The 24,057-nt window shown below is 47.2% G+C and overlaps 2 protein-coding genes across 3 annotated transcripts in view; both read right to left on the reverse strand.

Annotated features, from left to right (window-relative positions):
• Positions 1-24,057, reverse strand: part of LOC121000616 (zinc finger protein 436-like) — a 684,763-nt gene that overhangs the window by 159,839 nt on the left and 500,867 nt on the right. The window lies entirely within an intron of this gene.
• The window catches only part of CDK6 (cyclin dependent kinase 6), a 163,887-nt gene that overhangs the window by 19,417 nt on the left and 120,413 nt on the right, over positions 1-24,057 (reverse strand). Inside the window, exon 5 of the mRNA XM_040431178.1 lies at positions 9,906-10,015. Within this exon, the coding sequence (XP_040287112.1) occupies positions 9,906-10,015 (110 nt within the window). The remainder of the gene's footprint in view (positions 1-9,905; positions 10,016-24,057) is intronic.

Genomic DNA, 24,057 nt, shown 5'->3' on the forward strand with positions numbered 1-24,057 from the left:
GGCTGTCAATCACACGGCCGCTGACGCTGAGAAAACATCTGTCGGGTCCAAAGGAGCTTATGAGTAAACCAGAAAGAGATAATAAAACGTACAGAACACGGTGGTATTGTCTCTATACGCCTCAGAGACTATATGGTGGCACACAGAACCTCAGGGGCGTGCCTCTCAAGGGCGTACCAGGGCGCATAGCTTGGGGGGGGGGGGCTGCTTGTTTTCTACCCCATTACCATCTTTTTATCGATTTCAATTGGTTTTACCTGGTAAGTGTCACCCCTTTAGACAGGAGGGTCCCAGGAAAATGTTGCGCTGCTGCTAAACATTCAGTTTTCACATAAATGGTTTGGTCCATATTTACACTACTAATGCATTACTACAAGGGTCAGCAACCTCTGGCACTCCAGCTGTTGAGAAACTACGACTCCCAGCATGCTCCATTCATTTTTATTATTTTTTTTCAGGAAAACTTGTTCTTTAATTGCACCAAACAAGCGACATTTTGTCTCTGAGTATTTCTCAAGCTCAACTTAATACAACTCAGTGAACATATATATACCCATTAAAAGTATCCAATTGGACACAGTGATTAACTCCGCCCCCCAACATAATGAGTTAAAATAAATACTCGTTAGCATTTTTGTTTACTTTACAATTCCAAATAGGTGATATCACAGCTTATCGCTCCGTTCATTTTTATGGGAGTTGTGAGAACAGCCAAGCAAGTGTGGATGCTGAGAGTCGTAGTTTAACCACAGCTGGAGTGTTGAAGGTTGCTGTTCCCCGTATTACTATATCTTGAATTACATTGAAGGTTTAACTGTGTATAGCTGGCATAAGCCTTTCGCTGATGATGGTAGAGGGATTATCCTCATGCTGATTCCCTGATGAAGCGCACGGTGGTCTCCAACCCTGAACAGCGCATGCGCCAAACCCACTCCTGAGAGATTCGGGGCCACGCGTGATTATGTTTTAACTGCCTGTCCTGTCAGTCTTAGCGGTGGGGGCGTGGCAAACCAGGCAGGGGGTGGAGCTTCTGGGTGCAACTGCACCACATTATAAAAGACAGATTTTAGACGCATTGAGGACTAAAAGTAATAGATTCAGTTGACATGCGCACATTGGGTTAATGCCGATAATCTGGTGACAAATACCCCTTAAAGGGATTGTCGGGATGTTTAATATTAACCACTTCCAGACCGGGCCATTTTCCCCCTTCCTGACCAAGCCTAATTTTGCAAATCTGACATATGTCACTTTATGGAACACGTTCAGAGACTGTTTTCTTGTGACACATTGTACTTCATGTTAGTGGTAAATTTGAGTCAATATGTTTTACCTTTATTTATAAAAAAAAATACCTCATAAATTACTCATTAATTAACATTCACCATATGTCTACTTTATGTTGGCATCATTTTGGTAATGTAATTTTATTTTTTTAGGATGTTACAAGGTTTAGAATTTTAGAAGCAATTTTTGAAAATTTTTAAGACAATTTCTAAAATCAACTGTTTTAAAGGGATTCTGTCATCAGAAATGAGCCCTATAAGCTAAACATATGGCGATGTCCCTTGTAAAACACTGAATCCTAAAGTGAGTGAAGGAGCCCAGCACCGCCTATGTCTCCTCCTTTCATCAACGATAGATAGCAGCGAGCTCGCGCATGCGCAGTTCTTTTCCTGAGGCTGATGCCAGCACAGGGAAGGAACTCTATACCGGCACTGTGCATGCGCGAGCTCGCGCATCGCGAGATTACGGCCATCTATCGTTGATGAAAGGAGGAGACATAGGCGGTGCTGGGCTCCTTCACAGGTGGGCACGGCTGGGCACAAGGAAGGTTAGTCACCTGAGGTAGGCGGATCGAATGAAAGGGAGGGCGGCGATTTCAGCTCAGAAGGCGGCGCTGGGCACCTAAACGAGATGGCTGCAGACGGGCACCTTTCACCATGAGATGTCCCCTTGGACACATTTTGAAGTGATTGACAGGTGATATAAACCGCTTTTTTATGAATATAGAGCCACAGGGGCATTTGATAAACTCGCTTTAGGGTTCAGTGTTTTACAAGGGACATCGCCATATGTTTAGCTTATAGGGCTCATTTCTGATGACAGAATCCCTTTAACCACCTCAGCCCCCAGTGCTTAAACACCCTGAAAGACCAGGCCACTTTTTACACTTCTGACCTACACTACTTTCACCATTTATTGCTCGGTCATGCAACTTACCACCCAAATGAATTTTACCTCCTTTTCTTCTCACTAATAGAGCTTTCATTTGGTGGTATTTCATTGCTGCTGACATTTTTACTTTTTTTGTTATTAATCGAAATTTAACGATTTTTTTTGCAAAAAAAATGACATTTTTCACTTTCAGTTGTAAAATTTTGCAAAAAAAACGACATCCATATATAAATTTTGCTCTAAATTTATTGTTCTACATGTCTTTGATAAAAAAAAAATGTTTGGGTAAAAAAAAATGGTTTGGGTAAAAGTTATAGCGTTTACAAACTATGGTACAAAAATGTGAATTTCCGCTTTTTGAAGCAGCTCTGACTTTCTGAGCACCTGTCATGTTTCCTGAGGTTCTACAATGCCCAGACAGTACAAACACCCCACAAATGACCCCATTTCGGAAAGTACACACCCTAAGGTATTCGCTGATGGGCATAATGAGTTCATAGAACTTTTTATTTTTTGTCACAAGTTAGCGGAAAATGATGATTTTTTTTTTTTTTTTTTCTTACAAAGTCTCATATTCCACTAACTTGTGACAAAAAATAAAAACTTCCATGAACTCACTATGCCCATCACGAAATACCTTGGGGTGTCTTCTTTCCAAAATGGGGTCACTTGTGGGGTAGTTATACTGCCCTGGCATTCTAGGGGCCCAAATGTGTGGTAAGTTGTTTGAAATCAAATTCTGTAAAAAATGACGAGTGAAATCCGAAAGGTGCTCTTTGGAATGTGGGCCCCTTTGCCCACCTAGGCTGCAAAAAAGTGCCACACATCTGGTATCTCCGTATTCAGTAGAAGTTGGGGAATGTGTTTTGGGGTGTCATTTTACATATACCCATGCTGGGTGAGATAAATATCTTGGTCAAATGCCAACTTTGTATAAAAAAATGGGAAAAGTTGTCTTTTGCCAAGATATTTATCTCACCCAGCATGGGTATATGTAAAAAGACACCCCAAAACACATTCCCCAACTTCTCCTGAATACGGAGATACCAGATGTGTGACACTTTTTTGCAGCCTAGGTGGGCAAAGGGGCCCATATTCCAAAGAGCACCTTTCGGATTTCACTCGTCATTTTTTACAGAATTTGATTTCAAACTCCTTACCACACATTTGGGCCCCTAGAATGCCAGGGCAGTATAACTACCCCACAAGTGACCCCATTTTGGAAAGAAGAGACCCCAAGGTATTCGCTGATGGGCATAGTGAGTTCATGGAAGTTTTTATTTTTTGTCACAAGTTAGTGGAATATGAGACTTTGTATGAAAAAAAAAAAAAAAAAAAAAAATCATCATTTTCCACTAACTTGTGACAAAAAATAAAAAATTCTAGGAACTCGCCATGCCCCTCACGGAATACCTTGGGGTGTCTTCTTTCCAAAATGGGGTCACTTGTGGGGTAGTTATACTGCCCTGGCATTTTCCAGGGGCCCTAATGTGTGGTAAGTAGGTAAATGACCAGTGAAATCCAAAAGGTGCTCTTTGGAATATGGGCCCCTTTGCCCACCTAGGCTGCAAAAAAGTGCCACACATGTGGTATCTCCGTACTCAGGAGAAGTTGGGGAATGTGTTTTGGGGTGTCTTTTTACATATACCCATGCTGGGTGAGAGAAATATCTTGACAAAAGACAACTTTTCCCATTTTTTTATACAAAGTTGGCATTTGACCAAGATATTTCTCTCACCCAGCATGGGTATATGTAAAATGACACCCCAAAACACATTCTCCACCTTCTCCTGAGTACGGAGATACCAGATGTGTGACACTTTTTTGCAGCCTAGGTGGGCAAAGGGGCCCATATTCCAAAGAGCACCTTTCGGATTTCACTCGTCATTTTTTACAGAATTTGATTTCAAACTCCTTACCACACATTTGGGCCCCTAAAATACCAGGGCATTATACCTACCCCACAAGTGACCCCATTTTGGAAAGAATAGACCCCAAGGTATTCGCTGATGGGCATAGTGAGTTCATGGAAGTTTTTATTTTTTGTCACAAGTTAGTGGAATATGAGACTTTGTATGAAAAAAAAAAAAAAAAAAAAAAAAATCATCATTTTCCACTAACTTGTGACAAAAAATAAAAAATTCTAGGAACTCGCCATGCCCCTCACGGAATACCTTGGGGTGTCTTCTTTCCAAAATGGGGTCACTTGTGGGGTAGTTATACTGCCCTGGCATTTTCCAGGGGCCCTAATGTGTGGTAAGTAGGTAAATGACCAGTGAAATCCGAAAGGTGCTCTTTGGAATATGGGCCCCTTTGCCCACCTAGGCTGCAAAAAAGTGTCACACATGTGGTATCGCTGTATTCAGGAGAAGTTGGGGAATGTGTTTTGGGGTGTCTTTTTACATATACCCATGCTGGGTGAGAGAAATATCTTGGCAAAAGACAACTTTTCCCATTTTTTTATACAAAGTTGGCATTTGACCAAGATATTTATCTCACCCAGCATGGGTATATGTAAAATGACACCCCAAAACACATTCCCCAACTTCTCCTGAGTACGGAGATACCAGATGTGTGACACTTTTTTGCAGCCTAGATGCGCAAAGGGGCCCAAATTCCTTTTAGGAGGGCATTTTTAGACATTTGGATACCAGACTTCTTCTCACGCTTTGGGGCCCCTAGAATGCCAGGGCAGTATAAATACCCCACATGTGACCCCCATTTTGGAAAGAAGACACCCCAAGGTATTCAATGAGGGGCATGGCGAGTTCATAGAAATTTTTTTTTTTTTGGCACAAGTTAGCGGAAATTGATATTTTTTATTTTTTTCTCACAAAGTCTCCCGTTCCGCTAACTTGGGACAAAAATTTCAATCTTTCATGGACTCAATATGCCCCTCACGGAATACCTGGGGGTGTCTTCTTTCCGAAATGGGGTCACATGTGGGGTATTTATACTGCCCTGGCATTCTAGGGGCCCTAAAGCGTGAGAAGAAGTCTGGAATATAAATGTCTAAAAAATTTTACGCATTTGGATTCCGTGAGGGGTATGGTGAGTTCATGTGAGATTTAATTTTTTGTCACAAGTTAGTGGAATATGAGACTTTGTAAGAAAAAAAAATAATAATTCCGCTAACTTGGGCCAAAAAAATGTCTGAATGGAGCCTTACAGGGGGGTGATCAATGACAGGGGGGTTGATCAATGACAGGGGGGTTGATCAATGACAGGGGGGTTGATCAATGACAGGGGGGTTGATCAATGACAGGGGGGTGATCAATGACAGGGGGGTGATCAATGACAGGGGGGTGATCAGGGAGTCTATATGGGGTGATAACCACAGTCATTGATCACGCCCGTGTAAGGCTTCATTCAGACGTCCGTATGCGTTTTGCGGATCCGATCCATCTATCAGTGGATCCGTAAAAATCATGCGGACGTCTGAATGGAGCTTTACAGGGGGGTGATCAATGACAGGGGTGTAATCAATGACAGGGGGGTGATCAGGGAGTCTATATGGGGTGATCACCACAGTCATTGATCATGCCCCTGTAAGGCTTCATTCAGACGTCCGGATGCGTTTTGCGGATCCGATCCATCTATCAGTGGATCCGTAAAAATCATGCGGACGTCTGAATGGAGCTTTACAGGGGGGTAATCAATGACAGGGGGGTGATCAGGGAGTCTATATGGGGTGATAACCACAGTCATTGATCACGCCCGTGTAAGGCTTCATTCAGACGTCCGTATGCGTTTTGCGGATCCGATCCATCTATCAGTGGATCCGTAAAAATCATGCGGACGTCTGAATGGAGCTTTACAGGGGGGTGATCAATGACAGGGGTGTAATCAATGACAGGGGGGTGATCAGGGAGTCTATATGGGGTGATCACCACAGTCATTGATCATGCCCCTGTAAGGCTTCATTCAGACGTCCGGATGCGTTTTGCGGATCCGATCCATCTATCAGTGGATCCGTAAAAATCATGCGGACGTCTGAATGGAGCTTTACAGGGGGGTAATCAATGACAGGGGGGTGATCAATGACAGGAGGGTGATCAGGGAGTCTATATGGGGTGATAACCACAGTCATTGATCATGCCCCTGTAAGGCTTCATTCAGACGTCCGGATGCGTTTTGCGGATCCGATCCATCTATCAGTGGATCCGTAAAAATCATGCGGACATCTGAATGGAGCTTTACAGGGGGGTGATCAGGGAGTCTATATGGGGTGATCACCACAGTCATTGATCATGCCCCTGTAAGGCTTCATTCAGACGTCCGGATGCGTTTTGCGGATCCGATCCATCTATCAGTGGATCCGTAAAAATCATGCGGACGTCTGAATGGAGCTTTACAGGGGGTTGATCAATGACAGGGGGGTAATCAATGACAGGGGGGTGATCAGGGAGTCTATATGGGGTGATCAGGGAGTCTATATGGGGTGATCAGGGGCTAATAAGGGGTTAATAAGTGACGGGGGGGGGGGGGTGTAGTGTAGTGGTGTAACATATTACTGAGCTGCCTGTGTCCTCTGGTGGTCGATCCAAACAAAGGGGACCACCAGAGGACCAGGTAGCAGGTATATTAGACGCTGTTATCAAAACAGCGTCTAATATACCTGTTAGGGGTTAAAAAAAACACATCTTCAGCCTGCCAGCGAACGATCGCCGCTGGCAGGCTGGAGATCAACTCTCTTACCTTCCGTTCCTGTGAGCGCGCGCGCCTGTGTGCGCGCGTTCACAGGAAATCTCGCGTCTCGCGAGATGACGCGTATATGCGTCCACTCGGAATGAATCAACCACCTCCAGGACGCGTCTGTGCGTACAGCGGTCCGGAGGTGGTTAAGGACCAGTTCAGTTCTGAAGTCACTTTGAGGAGCTCACATAATAGAAACCACCCATAAATGGTCCCTTTTTAGAAACGATACCCCTTAAACTATTCAAAACTGGTTTTAGAAATGTTGTTAACCCTTTAAGTATTCCACAGGAATTAAAGCAAACTAGATGTGAAATTTCAAAATTTCACTATTTTTTGCAGATTTTTTATTTTAATAAAAATGTTTTCTGTAACACATCAAGGGTTAACAACAAAACAAAGCTCAATATTTATTACCCTGATTCTGCTGTTTGCATAAACACCCCATATGTGGTCGTATACCGCTGTATGGGCACATGGCAGGGCACAGAAGGCAAGGAGCGCCATATGTTTTTTGGGGGGCAGAATTTGCTGGAATGGTCTTTGGGCACCATTTGAAGAGACCCTGAGGTACCTCCACAGTGAAAACCCCCAAAAAGTGACCACATTTTGTAAACTATACCACCCAAGGAATTTTTAAGGGGTGTAGTAAGCACTTGACCCAACAGGCGTTTCAGAGAATTTTTAATACTTGGGTGTGAAAATGAAAATTTTTATTTTGGTCCTTTAGGCCCAAACTTTCTTTTTCACAAAGGATAACAGGAGAATATCCCTCCACAAGTTGCTACCCATTTTCTCCTGAATACAGTAACACCCCAATTGTGGTCATAAACTGTTATTTGGGGATATACGCCAGGGCTCAGAAGGAAGGAGCGGCATCTGGATTTTCTAACATCGAATTTTCTGTCATGGTTTTTAAGAGCAATAACTTTTTAATTTTTCTGTCGACTGAGTTGTGTGAGGCTTATTTTTTGCGGGACAAGCTGTGGTTTTTATTGGCACCATTTTGGGGTACATTTGGCTTTCTAGTCGCTTTTTATTTTATTTTTTGGGAGGATCAGCCACTATTTTACACTTGAAGGGGTTGATCATGTGATATTTTTATAGATCCAGTTGTTACAGACGCAACAATACCAAATATGTCTATTTTTTTATTTTTATGTTTTACACAATAAGAACATATTTAGAAAAAAAACATGTTTTTGCGTTGACCATATTGTTTCAATTTTTCTGGCTATGGTCTTGTGTGAGGACTTGTTTTTTGTGGGATGAGGTAACGTTTTTATTGATACCTTTTTAGGGTACACACGACTTTTTGATCGATAAACATTATGTTTTTTGGGAGGTGAGGTAACTAAAATATCTGTTTTGGCGTAATGTTTATTTATTTATTTTTACAGCGTTCACCTAATGGGGTAGATCATAGGATAATTTTATAGAGCCGGTCCTTACAGACGCGGCGATACAAAATATGTCTATTTTTTATTTTTTTATATTTCTAACATTTATAAAATGACTTTTAATTGGGGAAATTTTTTTTTTAAAATGTGAAACTTTTTTTTTTACACTTTGTGTCCCCCAAAAGGTCATACAAGACCTCTGGGGGACATTTAACTTCACTTCGAGGTCTTTGGAAGACCCGGTAGCTCCTGCACTCCCCCGGCAGTCACATGACCACACAAGACCGCCGGGCCGGGACAGGAAGCAGCACATTGCTTCCTCATCCATATAAACAGTGCTTGTTCAGTGCTGTGTATACAGCGATCTAGAAGGCAGTAACACCCAGGAACAGTCCCTGCCTTCTCTCTAGGGGGCCCTGCTGTCACTGACAGCAGGCCCCCGCTCAGCAGCTGCACAATAAACCCAACCGCCCAGTACGTTTATAGTCAATGGGCGGTCGGGAAGTGGTTAATGACCTACCCTCAGGTTAGTCATCGATACCTGATCGGTGAGGGTCCGACACCCAACACTCCCAATGATCAGCTGTTTGAAGAGAGCCTCTTCCTAGGCCAGTGGCCTAGGCACAGCTCAGTCCCATTCAAGTGAGTGAGGCTGAGCTGCAATACCAAGAACAGCCACCGTACAATGTGCAGCGCTGTGTTTAGTATGCTGCGGGGCTCACAGGAGAGCCACAGCCTCTACAAACAGCTGATTGGCGGGGGTACCCAGATGGTGGACACCCACTGATCAGATACTGATGGCCTATCCTGAGGACAGGTCAGCAGTATTAAACACCCGGAAAACCCCTTTAACATGATATGGTAAGGGTGTTAGGTCTGATGTACTTGCCCTTAAAGACTGATTGTATTTTACTCATTTTGGGCTACAAATCATTTTTTTAACTGGCCTTCATTAAAAATGTTCAGCCGTATCTGAGATACAAGAGTTAAAAAAAAAATCAGTCTGTTTGCAAGCTGTCACTTTGTGTTTTCTTTGAATCTCGTCATCTGAGGGCTCATGTATAGTTCTTATCTCTGATCTCCTGACCTCATAAAAACTCATTATAGCTAAAATTTTATTAAACTGATAAGAATGTGGCTTAAATTAGTGTTTATGATGTCATTAAGTCAGAGATAAGAGCTCTACATGAGCCATCAGCTGATGGGATTTTATGGGCCCAGACATTATTAAATAAGTAGTGGGTTGTGTAGGGCATAGTAAAGGGATGTAAGATCGCTTACTAGTTTATCTGTGCGCCGCTCCGTTCGCCCGCTGTGCCCCCCTTTTACTTTTCCCGCCTAGTAAATTAATATCATCGGTACAGGGAGGAGGAGAAGGCCCTGTTTCTCAATGGGCGTCTCCTTCTCCCCGGCTGTGACGCTCTCCGCTGCGATTGGACCGCTCACAGCCAGGGAGAAGGAGACGCCCATTGAGAAACAGGGCCTTCTCCTCCTCCCTGTACCGATGATATTAATTTACATACTAGTTTGGCCAATACATATCTAATGTATACAGCTAGCCTTAGGGTCAAGCTGATGCACGTTGAAATGCAAAAGATGGATTTATTATTCCAGATTACAAAAGAATCTTACTTTCGACGAAACATTTCTGCAAATATACAGCCAACGCTCCAGAGGTCCACCGGCGTGGCATAGCTGGACTGGAGGAGAACTTCCGGTGCTCTGTACCATAATGTCACCACCTGAAATGTAACACAAGGAGGGTTATAGTGGTGCCGCTCAGGACCATAACTGGACATTCATATGACCTGGCACCTATAGACTTAGGCGTAGAATACATGCATAATCATCATCAAGTCTGTGATGTGTGAACATACCCTCAATGTTTGCATGGACCTTACAATTTTTAGAATTTCCGGTGTTTTTATTAGCAGACTGTCACCTGTAAATGGGTTCTCTGGGACAACACCCCCTGTTTCGGCATCACTAGGTTTCATGCATAAGGCCCATGTTGCCCCGCTTGGGTACAGCGTGACCTGCAGGGAGCGCTCTGTATATATGGCTCACAAATACAGCAGGGCCAGAAGTCGGGGCTTTTACATTTGGTGCTCTTTTTTTATATTCAGTAAATCAATATCAAAGCCATCCGATAAAAAATAAAATAAAAAAATAACCTAAAAACATAAAATAAATACAAAACAAATCTGTACGACCAGCAAAAGGAGTCTCTTGTGAATAAGCATAAATAGCCAAGGAGGCCTCAGTGTCCCCTCATGTCCCCCTGAGTCCTATGCACATTGGCTCTTACTAAAAAACATTTCCCCCCCCCCCCCCCCCCATCACTATGGGAACCAAGAAAATATTTGGCGGCATTCTCTCAAGTCACTAGATAAGAATACATGGAGATCGTCTCCAGCATAAGACGAGTGAGCAGCGCTCAGCGGACACATTACGGCTGATTAATTGTCCTTCATGAAGCACTCACATAACAGAAAAATGCAGCACAATCAATATGTTATCCCTAAGCATGGCGGCATTAAAGCTGTCCCGAAATGCCCGATCCACAATGCACCCATTTGTGTACAGTCGAAGGGTTATAGCTGGGGTCTGTATATAAAGGGGTTCAGTCAGCAGGGGGGTTCTAGTCTGTGGTCTGTATACGGGGGGAAAGGGGTGTCTTGACTAGGGATCTGCATACACAGGAGTCTAGCCTTAGGTCTGTGTACAGGGGAGCAGGCCTGGGGTCTGTATACAGGGGAGCAGGCCTGGGGTCTGTATACAGGGGAGCAGGCCTGGGGTCTGTATACAGGGGAGCAGGCCTGGGGTCTGTATACAGGGGAGCAGGCCTGGGGTCTGTATACAGGGGAGCAGGCCTTGGGTCTGTATACAGGGGAGCAGGCCTTAAATCTGTATACAGGGGAGCAGGTCTTGGGTGTGCATACACAGAGAAGGCCTCCTGTTTGTACGTATACAGGGGAGGAGGCCTCGGTCTGTATACAGGGGAGCAGGCCTCGGTCTGTATACAAGGAGCAGGCCTTGGGTGTGTATAAATGGGGGGCATGCCTCGGGTCTGTATACAGGGGAGCAGGCCTCGGGTCTGTATACAGGGGAGCAGGCCTCGAGTCTGTATACAAGGAGCAGGCCTCGGGTCTGTATACAGTGGAGCAGGCCTCGGGTCTGTATACAGGGGAGCAGGCCTCGAGTCTGTATACAGGGGAGCAGGCCTCCCATCTGTATACAGGGGAGCAGGCCTCCCATCTGTATACAGGGGAGCAGGCCTCCCATCTGTATACAGGAGAGTAGGCCTGGGGTCTGTATACAGGGGAGCAGGCCTGGGGTCTGTATACAGGGGAGCAGGCCTGGGGTCTGTATACAGGGGAGCAGGCCTGGGGTCTGTATACAGGGGAGCAGGCCTGGGGTCTGTATACAGGGGAGCAGGCCTGGGGTCTGTATACAGGAGAGCAGGCCTGGGGTCTGTATACAGGAGAGCAGGCCTGGGGTCTGTATACAGGAGAGTAGGCCTTAGATCTATATACAGGGAAGCAGGTCTTGGGTGTGCATACACAGAGAAGGCCTCCTGTTTGTACGTATACAGGGGAGCAGGCCTCGGTCTGTATACAGGGGAGCAGGCCTCGGTCTGTATACAAGGAGCAGGCCTTGGGTGTGTATAAATGGGGGGCATGCCTCGGGTCTGTATACAGGGGAGCAGGCCTCCCGTCTGTATACAGGGGAGCAGGCCTCCCGTCTGTATACAGGGGAGCAGGCCTGGGGTCTGTGTACAGGGGAGCAGGCCTGGGGTCTGTATACAGGGGAGCAAGCCTGGGGTCTGTATACAGGGGAGCAGGCCTGGGGTCTGTATACAGGGGAGCAGGCCTGGGGTCTGTATACAGGGGAGCAGGCCTGGGGTCTGTATACAGGGGAGCAGGCCTCGGGTCTGTATACAGGGGAGCAGGCCTCGGGTCTGTATACAGGGGAGCAGGCCTCGGGTCTGTATACAGGGGAGTAGGCCTCGGGTCTGTGTACAGGGGAGAAGGCCTCGGGTCTGTATACAGGGGAGAAGGCCTCGGGTCTGTATACAGGGGAGCAGGCCTGGGGTCTGTATACAGGAGAGCAGGCCTGGGGTCTGTATACAGGGGAGCAGGCCTGGGGTCTGTATACAGGGGAGCAGGCCTGGGGTCTGTATACAGGGGAGCAGGCCTGGGGTCTGTATACAGGGGAGCAGGCCTGGGGTCTGTATACAGGGGAGCAGGCCTGGGGTCTGTATACAGGGGAGCAGGCCTGGGGTCTGTATACAGGGGAGCAGGCCTTGGGTCTGTATACAGGGGAGCAGGCCTTAAATCTGTATACAGGGGAGCAGGTCTTGGGTGTGCATACACAGAGAAGGCCTCCTGTTTGTACGTATACAGGGGAGGAGGCCTCGGTCTGTATACAGGGGAGCAGGCCTCGGTCTGTATACAAGGAGCAGGCCTTGGGTGTGTATAAATGGGGGGCATGCCTCGGGTCTGTATACAGGGGAGCAGGCCTTGGGTCTGTATACAGGGGAGCAGGCCTCGAGTCTGTATACAAGGAGCAGGCCTCGGGTCTGTATACAGTGGAGCAGGCCTCGGGTCTGTATACAGGGGAGCAGGCCTCGAGTCTGTATACAGGGGAGCAGGCCTCCCATCTGTATACAGGGGAGCAGGCCTCCCATCTGTATACAGGGGAGCAGGCCTCCCATCTGTATACAGGAGAGTAGGCCTGGGGTCTGTATACAGGGGAGCAGGCCTGGGGTCTGTATACAGGGGAGCAGGCCTGGGGTCTGTATACAGGGGAGCAGGCCTGGGGTCTGTATACAGGGGAGCAGGCCTGGGGTCTGTATACAGGAGAGCAGGCCTGGGGTCTGTATACAGGAGAGCAGGCCTGGGGTCTGTATACAGGAGAGCAGGCCTGGGGTCTGTATACAGGAGAGTAGGCCTTAGATCTATATACAGGGAAGCAGGTCTTGGGTGTGCATACACAGAGAAGGCCTCCTGTTTGTACGTATACAGGGGAGCAGGCCTCGGTCTGTATACAGGGGAGCAGGCCTCGGTCTGTATACAAGGAGCAGGCCTTGGGTGTGTATAAATGGGGGGCATGCCTCGGGTCTGTATACAGGGGAGCAGGCCTCCCGTCTGTATACAGGGGAGCAGGCCTCCCGTCTGTATACAGGGGAGCAGGCCTGGGGTCTGTGTACAGGGGAGCAGGCCTGGGGTCTGTATACAGGGGAGCAAGCCTGGGGTCTGTATACAGGGGAGCAGGCCTGGGGTCTGTATACAGGGGAGCAGGCCTGGGGTCTGTATACAGGGGAGCAGGCCTGGGGTCTGTATACAGGGGAGCAGGCCTCGGGTCTGTATACAGGGGAGCAGGCCTCGGGTCTGTATACAGGGGAGTAGGCCTCGGGTCTGTGTACAGGGGAGAAGGCCTCGGGTCTGTATACAGGGGAGAAGGCCTCGGGTCTGTATACAGGGGAGCAGGCCTGGGGTCTGTATACAGGAGAGCAGGCCTCAGGTCTATAAACAGGGGAGCAGGCCTCGGGTCTGTATACAGGAGAGCAGGTCTCAGGTCTGTATACAGGAGTGCAGGCCTCTGGTCTGTATACAGGAGTGCAGGCCTCTGGTCTGTATACAGGGGAGTAGGCCTCAGGTCTATATACAGCAGAGCAGGCCTCGGGTCTGTATACAGGGGAGTAGGCCTCGGGTCTATATACAGGAGAGCAGGCCTCGGGTCTGTATACAGGGGAGAAGACCTCAGGTCTATATACAGGGGAGCAGGCCTGGGGTCTGTGTACAGGGGAGCAGGCCTCAGGTCTGTGTACAGGGGAGCAGGCCTGGGGTCTGTATACAGGGGAGCAGGCCTCTGGTCTGTATACAGGGGAGCAGGTATCACAGCTGTATACTTCCCTTTTCAAAACATATTTGATATTTCTTCTCAAAATATATAGCAAATATTAATTAAAGAAGGAATTGTTTTGCAAAATACGCTTAAAAAAACGTTTAATTCAATAATAAATGTTATGTACAATAAAAAATAAATAAAACATACCCTTCAAAATGCAAAGACCTCACACAGCAATGCCAGCAATAAAAAAGTTATCTCTCTTGTAACACAAGCTGAGACTCTCAAGGGGTTAAAAGTGGGTTCTGTAAAGCAGAGAGCCCCTTTAAAGTTAACAATATGGGAGGTGTGGACACTTACTCAAGCCCTTAGATATTACACATGATTAGTATCACTGATAATTATGTAATTTAACAGGGAACCATCAATAAACTGTAACGAGCCTGTAAGCATTGCCAAACAGTCAGCTCTTCTTGCCACAGGTCGCTGCACAAACTTTCCTGAATTCCACTTTGCTAACGACTCAAGACTCGCACTTGAATTAAACCCATGTAAAAATATTAGAAAGGTGTCACAGGCTCTGATATACACTGACGAGCAAAAGGGTGACAATGTTTTGAACTTTTGACTTTCAGGCTCCATATCTCACTATCTACTACGGCTTAGAACGTGAGACTCCCATTTAGCATATGATTAGTTCTGCAGATTCTTGTCATGTAACTGCACTGTTACTGTTTTGCTCCTGGTGTTGGAACAATGTTTTTCTACTTGTATATTACAAATTACAGTCTGTTCTCGCATTCCCTAATAGCTCAGTGTGATATAAGGTTGATTCTAGGGGTGCACCGAAATTCCGGCAGCCGAAAATATCGGCCGAAAATGCAGCTAATCCACTTCGGCCGATATTGTTACATATCGGCCGAAAATATGGGGTGTGGGATTTGTCACCCACCATCTGCGGGCGGGCGCCGGGCGGGCGGTTTACTTTGTCACTGCATCTTAATTTTACCTTACAATTGTGAGGCTCCAGTAACTAACAACTCTGCAGGCAGAGCGGAGGGCGGCGTAACGTCACTTACTCACGTGACGCGCCTGCTCCGCCTCCTTCATTCATAAAGTGGGCGGAGCAGGTGCGTCACGTGAGTAAGTGACGTTACGCCGCCGCTCTGCCTGCAGAGTTGTTACTGGAGCGTCACGATTGTAAGGTAAAATAAAGATGCAGTGAGTGATGCTGTGAGCAGCAGGGCCGGGGCTGTTATGGGTAGGGGGATCGGTCTATGGCACTGCTATGGGGAGGGGGGATCTGTGCACTGTTATGGGGAAAGGGATCTGTGCACTGTTATGCCCATAACAGTGCACATATCCCCTTTCCATAACAGTGCACAGATCCCCCTCTCCATAACAGCGCCACCCACAGATCCCCCTCTCCATAACAGAGCCACCCACAGATCCCCCTCTCCATAACAGCGCCACCCACAGATCCCCCTCTCCATAACAGCGCCACCCACAGATCCCCCTCTCCATAACAGCGCCACCCACAGATCCCCCTCTCCATAACAGCGGCACCCACAGATCCCCCTCTCCATAACAGCGCCACCCACAGATCCCCCTCTCCATAACAGCGCCACCCACAGATCCCCCTCTCCATAGCGCCACCCACAGATCCCCCTCTCCATAACAGCGGCACCCACAGATGAATTTCATTCATGAAAAAGAATTATTAATAAAATCATTAAAAAAAAAGTCTTTTAAAAGTATTTGGGCAAAAAGGCCGTTTCGGTTTCGGTTTTCGGTCAAGGGCATCCTGAATTTTCGGTTTCGGAACAGAATTTTCATTTCGGTGCACCCCTAGTTGATTCCCAAGCGAAAGGTCACTGGTTTGAATCCAGGAGCAGCCAAGAAGAAGATTTCCTGAGAAAAGAGAAGCAGCATCTTCCAGCTCATCGATAGCGGTATCTCGGCCAAGACAATTGCCAAACTGCACCATGTGAGCGCCATGATAGACGGAAGAATACGAAATGAAGGCCGTCCATCCATTCCAAAGCAAAGAGGTGGACGTTCAGACAAAATATCAGAGTCAAAAAGTCGGCTCATCACAAGGTCTGTAAGTTCTGGCGTGACAAACCCGGACGTGGAGGCGGCTCGTATGCTTCGTAATAGTGAGATCACAGACCTCCGTGCAAAACGCATTACACAAGTCTGGAATAGTGGCCCGAAAGGTGAAGAAGCCTCGACTTCAATATCATCATAAGAAGCGTCGGCTCGAGTTTTCAAAAAATTACAAACAGTGGACAGTAGAAGATTGGAAACGGGTGAATTAGAGTGATGAGACGAAAGTCAATAGACTGGGCTCTGATGGGTGTAAAAGAAATAAGGGAAAAGTTGGCTAATGGATCGGGAAATTGAAGGAACTGTCAAATTCTTTTGGAGGAAGCCGGATGATATGGGGATGTTTCACAGCCAAAGGTGTTGGATACTTGGTCTCAATGCTGAGCTTATATGTGAGTATTCTACAAGAAGAGTTACTTCGTACACTCGGGTACTATGGGTATAAAAAGGACGACAGTGTTCCAGCAGGACAACGACCCGAAGCATACGTGGTGATTGGCGAAGAAATGGTTTGATGACAATGAAGTAGAGGTGCTGGATTGGCCCCCACAGACCTGAGACCTCAACCCAATCACTTGTGGGTAGAGTTGAAGAAAAAGCCGTATTTGTACCCAAGTGAGTCGACCAGTATGCACCAACATTGGGAACGTGCAGAAGAGACCTGGAAACAGATTTCGGTCGAGACATGCTTGAATCTGATCGAGAGCATGCCCAGAAGGATTCAGGCAGTGCTGAAAGCCAAAGGTGGATTTACAAAATGATAAAAACAGTAAAACAGTAACAATGCAGTTACATGACAAGAATCTACCTAACTAATCATACGCTAAATAGTTGCAAGTCCAATTGATGTATGAGATAGCCAAGATGACTGTCTATAAAATGATGGTAGTCTCACATTCTAAGCCGTAGTGGATGGTGAGATATGGAGCCTGGAAGTCAAAAGTTCAAAAAATTGTTACCCTTTTGCTTGTCAGTGTATCCTTAACCCCTTAACGCAGAACGCCGTGCATGTACGGTGGGATGATCGGGCGGGCACCGGAGCGGTGCGCGCCCGATCACTGCAGGGGTCCGGCAGTCCCTGATAGATGGGCCCCTGCTGTATCTGCAGGCATCGCTGTTTACAGCGATGCCGGTGGATTAACCCCTTTTATGCCACGGTCCGCGCTGACCCCCTCCATTACTATATCAGTCACCCCCTCCATTACTATACCAGTCACCCCCTCCATTACTATACCAGTCACCCCCTCCATTACTATACCAGTGACCCCCTCCATTACCATACCAGTCACCCCCTCCATTACTATACCAGTCACCACCTCCATTACTACACCAGTTAACCCCTCCATTACTACACCAGTCACCCCCTCCATTACTATACCAGTCACCCCCTCCATTACTATACCAGTCACCCCCTCCATTACTATACCAGTCACCCCCTCCATTGCTATATCAGTCACCCCCTCCATTGCTATATCAGTCACTCCCTCCATTACTATATCAGTCACCCCCTCCATTACTACACCAGTCACCCCCTCCATTGCTATACCAGTCACTCCCTCCATTACTACACCAGTCACCCCCTCCATTACTACACCAGTCACCCCCTCCATTACTACACCAGTCACCCCCTCCATTGCTATATCAGTCACCCCCTCCATTGCTATATCAGTCACCCCCTCCATTGCTATATCAGTCACCCCCTCTATTACTATACCAGTCACCCCCTCTATTACTACACCAGTCACCCCCTCCATTGCTATACCAGTCACCCCCTCCATTACTACACCAGTCACCCCCTCCATTGCTATATCAGTCACCCCCTCCATTGCTATATCAGTCACCCCCTCCATTGCTATATCAGTCACCCCCTCCATTACTATACCAGTCACCCCCTCTATTACTATACCAGTCACCCCCTCCATTGCTATACCAGTCACTCCCTCCATTGCTATATCAGTCACCCCCTCCATTGCTATATCAGTCACCCCCTCCATTGCTATATCAGTCACCCCCTCCATTACTGTACCAGTCACCCCCTCCATTACTGTACCAGTCACCCCCTCCATTGCTATACCAGTCACCCCCTCCATTGCTATACCAGTCACCCCCTCCATTTCTGTACCAGTCACCCCCTCCATTTCTGTACCAGTCACCCCCTCCATTACTGTACCAGTCACCCCCTCCATTACTATACCAGTCACCCCCTCCATTACTATACCAGTCACCCCCTCCATTACTATACCAGTCACCCCCTCCATTACTATACCAGTCACCCCCTCCATTACTATACCAGTCACCCCCTCTATTACTATACCAGTCACCCCCTCTATTACTATACCAGTCACCCCCTCCATTACTATACCAGTCACCCCCTCCATTACTATACCAGTCACCCCCTCCATTACTATACCAGTCACCCCCTCCATTACTATACCAGTCACCCCCTCCATTACTATACCAGTCACCCCCTCTATTACTATACCAGTCACCCACCCCCTCCATTACTATATCCTCTTGATCCAGTCTGTAGGACTTCTCTTGTGCTGCACCTGTTCTGTGGAACTCACTGCCTCAGATCACACTAGCTCTTAAAGGGAGTGTGTTACCACACAAAATCTGTTTTAAAGCAAGCATATCTAAGGTAGGTGCCCCGAAACAACCTTACCCTTATGAAAATCCAGTCCTCAAATCCTGAGAAATGCTTATTTTTATATTTATGCAAATAAGGTATATCTTATATGGGTGGGGTCTTTCTGTACGGTGCACCAAGGGCAGGGGTGCTATTTCCGGTGCACCTTGCATCCACTCAGTCATTGCTACCGGCTCTGAAATCTTAGCAACTGTCAAGCCTAAATGAGCCAGAGGTGATGGGCGGCGATCTCATTACCAACACAAGGGGCAGGACCCCTGGACAAAATTAACGCCCTAGCGGGGGCATCTCTCCTGTTTGGTCATTTACTCCCCCAAATGTAAATCGATGCTGTATAAATATAAATGATTATTTACTGTTGAAGCCTACCTCCCAAAAGTCCTGGATTTCGGTGGCTGTCCCGACTGTCCCGTGATCCCGGGAGGGCTGCAGCATATCCTGATATCAACTGTATCTGTGTCCTCAGTTGAATACAATAGTGAAGCACAGGAATGTCAGCTCCCGGCTCCACCATTTCCCGGCCTGTGCCCTCCATGCAGGCAGGCACTACAGAGTGACATCATCGCACCTGCTGAGCAGGAGAGGGGACAAGCAGGGGGATGATATGCTCTGTTCATCGGGGGAACGGGGCTAGGTAAGTGTTATATTTTTATTTATTTTTTTAACTACAAGGGCAACATTATTGTAATGAGGCAGCACTAAGGGGGCAGCACTATTGTATGAATGGCACTAAGGGGTCAGCACTATTGTATGGAAGGCACTGAGGGGGCAGCACTATTGTATGGCAGGCACTAAGGGGGCAGCACTATTGTATGGAAGGCACTAAGGGGGCAGCACTATTGTATGGAAGGCACTAAGGGGGCAGCACTATTGTATGGAAGGCACTAAGGGGGCAGCACTATTGTATGGAAGGCACTGAGGGGGCAGCACTATTGTATGGAAGGCACTAAGGGGGCAGCACTATTGTATGGAAGGCACTAAGGGGGCAGCACTATTGTATGGAAGGCACTAAGGGGGCAGCACTATTGTATGGAAGGCACTAAGGGGGCAGCACTATTGTATGGAAGGCACTAAGGGGGCAGCACTATTGTATGGCAGGCACTAAGGGGGCAGCACTATTGTATGTAAGGCACTGAGGGGGCAGCACTATTGTATGGAAGGCACTGAGGGGGCAGCACTATTGAATGGAAGCCACTAGGGGGCAGTACTATTGTGATGGGCCACTAAGGGGGGAAACATTATTGTAATCAGGCAGCATTATGGTGAGGAAGGGCACTAAGGCGGCAACACTATTGTGAAGGGGCACTAAGAGGGCAGCACTATTGTATAGAAGGCACTAAGGGGGCAGCACTATTGTATGGAAGCCACTAGAGGGCAGTACTATTGTGATGGGCCACTAAGGGGGGAAACATTATTGTAATCAGGCAGCATTATGGTGAGGAAGGGCACTAAGGCGGCAACACTATTGTGAAGGGGCACTAAGAGGGCAGCACTACTGTGAGGGGGAATTAAGGGGACACTCTACTGTGTGGGGGCACTAACTGGGCATTCTACTCTATGGAGGCATTAATGGGACATAACTACTGTGTGGGGGCACTTGCAGGGCACTCTTACTATGGAGGGGCACTAAAGGGGCATAACTACTGTGTGGGGGAACAAAGGGAAAGGGTGGGATTGGGCGTGTATAGATAGGCAATGATCGTGCCCCTCCTTTGGCTTTTTAGAAGTTGGGAGGTATGGTTAAAGTGGTAACGACGAGCATTTCTCAACTACATTATGAATAACTGAAAAATCCATTCCTGATCTTGATACGATCATCTGACCCGAAACAACTGACCGAATACGTAAAAGACTAATGCACCAGGTAAAGTCACGGATGCCCCTCGATGGCGCCCTCTGCGTCATTTTTACGCTCTTTTACTTTATTTGTTGTGTTTTTTGTCTTCCCTCCGGAGGAAACATGACGTAAACACACGTGGAAAAGGCTGCTTTCACTTTCTATGAAACGCTCTATGAAGTAGGCAGACATGCTGTTTCTAGGAAGATGCTCTTCTGCAGGCTGGAGGATGTCACAGAAAGTAATTCTTGGAAATTATCTTCACACATAAAAAAAAAGCACCGCCGCTGGAAACACATCCTCAAGTGACCCCGTTGTTGTTCAGAGACACATATGAGCTGCGAGCCACGTTTCAAAGAGCGGTAATCAGATAGCCTCCTGTATAAAGCCTCATAAATCAGTCGGCGTTTAGTACCTAATAAGACTATACAAGGCAAGAGGAGCCTGAGGACAGCGTTATTTATAGGTCCTTTTACATCAGCCTCCAAATGGGCGCCAATCGACCATATAACGTGTCGATCGGCACTGTATGGGGATGAGCGATCGTTAGTACGATCATTTATCCCCATTCAGTCCTCTGCAGCACATCCCCTGTTTACATGCCAACAAACAATTCATTTTTTTTTTATACCTGGCTAGTCGCTGCCCATTTATTTTAAGTCACTTATCTTGGAGGACTTTCTTTTTGTGGGTGGGCAGCAGCTCGCATGAGACAGTCAAGCACCTGCAAAATAGTTCCTCACATATCGCCCCAGAGATACATAAGATACGTAATGCCCTCACACCCAATGCCATCAGGTTCCCCCCCAGGGCCATCAGGTTTCCACCCAGTGACATCAGGTTCCCACCCAGTGCCATCACGTTCCCACCCAGTGCCATCAGGTCCCCCCCATGTTATCGGGCTCCTCCCCAGTGCCATCAGCTACCCCCCAGTGCCATCAGGCTCTCCCCCTGTGCCATCATGTCCCCCCCCCCCCCCCGGTGCCATCAGGTTCTCCCCCAGTGCAATCAGCTACTCTCTAGTGCCATCAGCTATCCCCTAGTGCCATCAGGTTCCCCCCATGCAATCAGGCTCCCCCCAGTGCCACCAGCTACCCCCCAATGCCATCAGGATCCCCCCCCCCCCAGTGCCATCATGTTCCCCCGCGCCATCAGGTTCCCCCCATGCCATCAGGTGCCCCCCCGTGCCATGAGGTTTCCCCCCAGTGCCATCAGGTATCAGGTCCCCCCCCCCACAGTGCCATCATCTCCTCCTCCTAGCTATCAGTCCCCAGCACCTTCACACGCTGCACTGTCCTCCTGACGTCACACAGCGTCAGGTCATAGTGCATGCCTACGTGCACTATGTCCTGACGATGTGAGTATGTCAGGATACAATGCCGGGCGGCGGGAGACCACGGAGCGTGAGTAATAGCAAGTGTTTCACTCATGCTCCGTGGTCACATGGCACGAACAAATCCTCGATGCTAAAAATTTGCAACGAGGATTCTTTTGTGTCGAGTTACTCGATTTAATCCAGTAATCATTTCAGCCCTACAGGGGAGCTACTGAGCATGTCAGTCCACCCCTGAATGCAGGAGATGGTGGAACTTTTCTTGGGATAAACCCCTTTAAATCTGATTTTTGGTAATATGAGGCATTTGCTTGGGCAATAAAGGACACTTGAAGAGCAGGCAATGGAGATGGTTTGAGGGTGAGAAAAAAAACTGCAAAGTCATGATGAGAGGAGACAACCTCAGAAGTCACCTTAGTGTGTGGTATCAGGGGAGGATTAGGAATACCATGGGTGCTGAGCTGTATGAGGAACGTGCGCCCCCCCCCCCCCCCCCCCCCCTCTAAAGTCTGTGCAGAACAATAAACTGCAGATTCTGCATATTTCTTTTTAGCAGCAGTTTTTATTCTGATGTGATTTTTTTAATGTATTTTTTTAACCTGCCCAGCTGGTCACAGCAAATACAGGAGATGGCTTCAAAAAAGATTTAGATGACTTTTTAATTCAAAATAACATTGAGGCTTATAGGATAACTGTCATATTTTCATTAAAAAAAAAACTATTTTAGCATATGTTACTGCTGCAGTAGCATTATGCATACAGCAATCTTTAGTTTCTTCACTTACCACTGTTTTCCTTGAGTTTCCCCCTTAGTTAAGGCTGTTTTGAATCCTACATTATAAGTGTCTTCTCAAGATGGCTCCTCTGCCAGTTCTCTGAGGCAAAAACTGCTTTCCCTCACTTCCCATACCTGCCAGCCAATCAGATTGGATTACTGAGAGACACGCCTCCTCACTCTGAAGCCTAATGCAGGCATGCAGTGTGAAGGACCGCCCCTCTGTCTTCCTAGCCGGAGACAGATGAGCTATAGCAACGGTCTTTTAAGGGAGCAGTGGAAAGGGACAGAGGACATTAATGAAAGGTGTTATTATAAGGTAATTACAGATCTTCTGACAATCATTGACAGACTAGCTCAGGTATACATGCCTAGCTCTAATAAACTAGCAATAAAAAAAAAACATGAGAGTTATCCTTTAAGACAATGTATAGAAATCTTGTTCTACACAGCCTTTCCCTTTGGCCCAACCCCTTTTTAAAAAGAAGATGGACATTGATCCAGGGATCGATATAGCAGGATTACAGGTTCGACTTAATGGACTTTTGTCTCCAATCTTAGGCCTCTTTCACACAGGCGAGATTTCCGCGCGGGTGCAATGTGTAAGGTGAACGTATTGCACCCGCACTGAATCCGGACCCGTTCATTTCTGAGGGGCTGTGCAGATGAGCGGTGATTTTCACGCATCACTTGGTGAATGGGGCTGCGTGAAAATCGCAAGCATCCGCAAGCAAGTGCAGATGCGGTGCGATTTTCACGCACGGTTGCTAGGAGATGATCGGGATGGAGACCCGATCATTATTATTTTCCCTTATAACATGGTTATAAGGGAAAATAATAGCATTCCTAATACAGAATGCATAGTACAATAGGGCTGGAGGGGTTAAAAATAAATAAAAAATAATTTAACTCACCTTAATCCACTTGTTCGCGCAGCCGGCATCTCTTCTGCCTTCATCTTTGCTGTGCACGGGAAGAGGACCTGTGGTGACGTCGCATCACATGGTCCGTCACATGATCCATCACCATGGTAAAAGAACATGTGATGGACCACGTGATGAGCGCAGTGACGTCATCAAAGGTCCTATTCCTCAAAGAAGAAGACAGAAGAGAAGCCGGCTGCGCGAACAAGTGGATTAAGGTGAGTTAAATTATTTTTTATTTTTTTTAACCCCTCCAGCCCTATTTTACTAAGCATTCTGTATTAAGAATGCTATTATTTTCCCT

This window comes from Bufo bufo, chromosome 5 (genome assembly GCF_905171765.1).
Source record: "Bufo bufo chromosome 5, aBufBuf1.1, whole genome shotgun sequence".
NCBI lineage: Eukaryota > Metazoa > Chordata > Amphibia > Anura > Bufonidae > Bufo > Bufo bufo.